This window comes from Stegastes partitus, unplaced genomic scaffold, assembly GCF_000690725.1.
Source record: "Stegastes partitus isolate 25-593 unplaced genomic scaffold, Stegastes_partitus-1.0.2 Scaffold954, whole genome shotgun sequence".
NCBI lineage: Eukaryota > Metazoa > Chordata > Actinopteri > Pomacentridae > Stegastes > Stegastes partitus.
The window spans coordinates 108,042-112,276 of NW_007578685.1; the positions used below are offsets into that span (position 1 = coordinate 108,042).

The 4,235-nt window shown below is 47.5% G+C and overlaps 1 protein-coding gene across 1 annotated transcript in view; it reads right to left on the reverse strand.

The window, feature by feature from the left end:
* LOC103366573 (BCL-6 corepressor-like) overlaps window positions 1-4,235 on the reverse strand; it is a 25,150-nt gene that overhangs the window by 14,884 nt on the left and 6,031 nt on the right. Inside the window, exons 3-5 of the mRNA XM_008294343.1 lie at window positions 3,843-4,205; window positions 3,426-3,599; window positions 1,425-1,760 (exon numbers count right to left, since the gene is read on the reverse strand). Coding sequence (XP_008292565.1) covers window positions 1,425-1,760; window positions 3,426-3,599; window positions 3,843-4,205 — 873 coding nt within the window. The remainder of the gene's footprint in view (window positions 1-1,424; window positions 1,761-3,425; window positions 3,600-3,842; window positions 4,206-4,235) is intronic.

The window sequence follows — 4,235 nt, forward strand, 5'->3', positions numbered from 1 at the left end:
CTGACACGCAGCGCACCAAACGAGAGAGACAAAGGAAGCGACTTCAAGCGAGTGAGATCAAGCGTAAGAAAAGAAAAAACGAAGCGTGTTTTTATGTCTTCTCGTGTGTGTGTGTGTGTCAGCGTGTGTGTGTGTGTGTGTGTGTGTGTGTGTGTGTGCGTGTGTGTGTGTGCGTGTGTGTGTGTGTGCGTGTGCGCGCGTGTCTGCACATGCATGAGCGTGCACGTCATCCTGCAGAACTCTCCGGAAATCCTCTTACCTCTCGGAGCCTCGGCGGCTGCAGAGGGATTCCTCCCATCGCTCTGCTGGCAGCCGTCCCAGCCTCCCTCCTCCTCTCCTCGTCCTCCTTCCTTCTCCTTCAGCTCCAGCTCTGAGAAGCGCAGCATGGCACGCTGAGGAGGAAGAGCAGGGAGACGGCTGAAGAAGACCACGACAAGAGACACACAACAACCACACAGAGACACACAACAACCACACAGAGACACACAACAACCACAAAGAGACAAAAAACAACCACAAAGAGACACAACACCAACACAAAGAGACACAAAACACCCACAAAGAGAAACACAACAACCACAAAGAGACACACAACAACCACAAAGAGACACAAAACCACCACAAAGAGACACAACACCAACACAAAGAGACACAAAACCAACACAAAGAGACAAAAAACAACCACAAAGAGACACAAAACAGCCACAGAGACACAAAACAGCCACAGAGACAAAAAACAACCACAAATAGACACAAAACCAACACAAAGAGACAAAAAACAATCACAAAGAGACACAAAACAGCCACAAAGAGACACAAAACAACCACAGAGACACAAAACAACCACAAAGAGACACAAAACAACCACAAAGAGACACAAAACAACCACAAAGAGACACAAAACAACCACAGAGACACAAAACAACCACAAAGAGACACAACAACCACAAAGAGACACAAAACAACCACAAAGAGACACAAAACAACCACANACACACACACACACACACACACACACACACACACACACACACACACACACACACACACTGTGTCCCTGCTGAGTTTCCCAGCGAGCTCCAATCAGGACGATAATTGCAGCGATTAACGGAGACGAGAGCGACGACAAACAAGACAGAAAACACAGAACGGCTGCTGCAGGAAATCAGACCTCCGAGACGTGCTGGAGTTAGAACTGGACCGAGGGCAGTCCAGAATCAGTCCAGAACCGGTCTAAAACCAGTCTCAACCCAGTTTAAACCAGTCTAAACCCGGGCTAAACTGATCTAAACCCAGTCTATATTGGTTTAAACCCAGGTTAAACAGATCTAAACCCAGGTTAAACAGATCTAAACCCAGGTTAAACCGGTTTAAATCGGTCCAAAATGGTTCAGAACCACTCTGCAGGAGTAATCTAACTCAACTGACCTTCCCGTCTTCCTCGTCCGCCGCCATCTCTCCTCCCGTGTGCTTCGTCTTACAGTGACGTTTGCCCTTCGGCTTGTCGAGGTCGTTGTCATGGCAACGGAGGTGATGGCGGTCAGGTGGGGAGAATGAGGGAGGAAGAGGAGGCAGCGATGGGAGGAAGGTGGAGGCCCGGCGGATCTCCCTCAGCCTCTGGTGTTTGTCCTGCAGGCGGGACAACGCCAGGCAGCCGAAGGATGCTGCGACCGGTTGCCGTGGTAACGGTTGCCGCGGGACAGCACTGCTCGGTTGCTGCGGGAGGCGGGCAGGTGAGGAGGGCGGGGCGACGTGGAAAACTGAAAGAAAACAGAAACACAAATCAGCACAAAAGACGAACATTCGGTTGACATCCTGTTTATCTGGTAAAACCTTCACCATGCTAACATCCGCTAACAAGCAGTTTAACGCGGCAACACACTGAACACATGGTGGCGCTACCACCAACTTCATCCCACAGCCCCTGACGTAACAACGCTGGAACGGAAAAACAAACTGAGAAGGATCCTGCTGCTGCTGCTGTTCTTTGTCTGTTGGAGATTCATCACGTTCAGACTTCAGACTGAGAATTCAGACTTTTTAAAGTCTGACTTCCATTAAAATTTAATCCTCTTCGGTAGAGACACTTCTTTAACACTTCTCTTGTTTCTCTCTGCAGATGGACAAAGTTAATTTTCTTTTTTCTTCTTCTGTTCTGTTTTTTGCAGCTAGTGCAGCATATAGCGCCACCTTCTGGTGATGCTCCACAGCATCGTCTTTACAAAGGCAGACAGTTAGCTGGAAACAGTCGTGCTCAGCTGATGCCGTTTGGAGACAGACGTGATAAAATGTTCTGATGCTGACAAACCAACAATTTTTCTGGCCTGCTGAGTTCACAAGAAAACACAAAAGACAAAGAAACACACAAACTCTGCGTGGTTTCAATAAATAAAGTTACTGCAGGTAAAGAATCAGCTGATTGTGAGGAGGTTGGAGGGAACTTTGCTCAGATTTAGTTGGTTTTATATCAAATGAGTTCCTTCAAATGAGGCCTTCAGTGTGAATCTGGGGTTCCACAGGGTTCCAAACTGGGTCCTCTGGCAGACCCACAACACACAGACACATGAATGAAGAGAACAACCAGATTGTCTGAAATGACAAAACTTCGTCCAAAGCAGCAACAAGAACGTAGCCTTTAGCTAGCACAGTTGCATCACGTTAGCATCGAGCAGCCACGAGGCTAAAGCACAGGAAGACCGTCAGCAGCAGCTCTGATTTCACAATAAAAGCGCCACAAGACGGAACCGAGGCATCAGCACGACCGACGTTTATGACAGAAAATCTGCATCGAAGCACAAACTAGAGCTGCAACAACTATTCCATCAGCTGCAAAGAGCAGATGGTCGCCAGCCGTCCTGACAATCCACGACTCACTTTGAGGAATGTTCTTTAACCACGAAGGTCTGAATCATCGGATTGCAGTGACGGAAAACAATTCCACAGTCAAGAAAAATGAGACGCCCAGAAACGTTTTGGAGTTCAGATCATGTGAATATTTTTCAATTCAATTCAATTTTATTTGTATAGCGCATATTTACAACAACAAGTCATCTCATAGCGCTTCACAAAGGCAGAAACAGAAACACCCAACAATCCAAACATCTGGATTCTCTATAAGCTTCAGCAGTCTGCTGGTGGGAAGGAACCAAAAACCCCCACAGGGGAAAAAAAACCTCGGACAGAACCAGGCTCAGGGAGGGACGGCCATCTGCCTCCACCAGTTGGGTGAGAGTGGGATGAATTATACAATGTAGTTTACAGGTAAACAAGTTATTAGAATAGATTTTCTGGTTTCTTTCCTCCTCGATCAGAAAACTGAAGACTTTTGGACAAAACGAGACATTTCAAGAAACTCTGACCACGTTTTTCACCATTTAAAGATGTTTTAGAAAGAAACAGCTGATCGGTTGACTTTTTGGTTTTACCTCTGGTTCCGTCACACCAGCCTCCGTTCACCTCCGACTTTGAGTCGACTGGCGCCAACCTCTGGTTGGAGGGCAGCCATTGGCTGAGCTCTGCGGGGAGGCGGGGCTTGTTGAGTCGAAGGCCGTTCAGCTCGATACAAACCTTCAGCTTCTTCACGTCGTCCAGGGTGGAGTCTGTCAGCAGGAACAAACCAATGATTAAAGAGGGTTATGAGAAAACCAGTCATGGACTTATCAAGATTGAAGAATCTACAGCAATAAACGATTAGAAAACACACACTTTAAATACGATGAGCAAAGTTTTGTCAAGCAAGTCCAAGATTTTCTTGACAATAAATCCGTGATTTTATCATAATTCCCACAACAGGCTTCAAACCAGAACCTGCACAAAGAACTGCTGATGTCCAGAACTCTCACCGTTTAACTTGGTTTTCTTGTTGAGAGGTTCCGTCCGGTCCTCCTGGTCCTCCTGGTCCTCCTGGTCCTCCTGGTCCTCCTGGTCCTCCAAGTTCTCCTCCCGGCCTCTCTTCATGATGATGCTGCTCTGGTGAAATGGCTCCAGGCTGAAGATTCGCTGCCGGTTCATGGAAACATTCGGACTCTGAAACAGGCTTCGGGCAGCAGAAAGAAACTTCTGCGGTTCTGGTTGTGAGGAAGAACTGGTGTTCTGGTTCTTCTTCACCTGCTGAGATTCTTCACCATCGTTCTTCTGCACCTCCGCTGAGTCTTCCTGGTCTCCGAGGACGGGGAGGCGGCTGATAGTGCAGGACGCATGTAAACCTGCAGGAAAAAACGTTTATTAAAATCCAC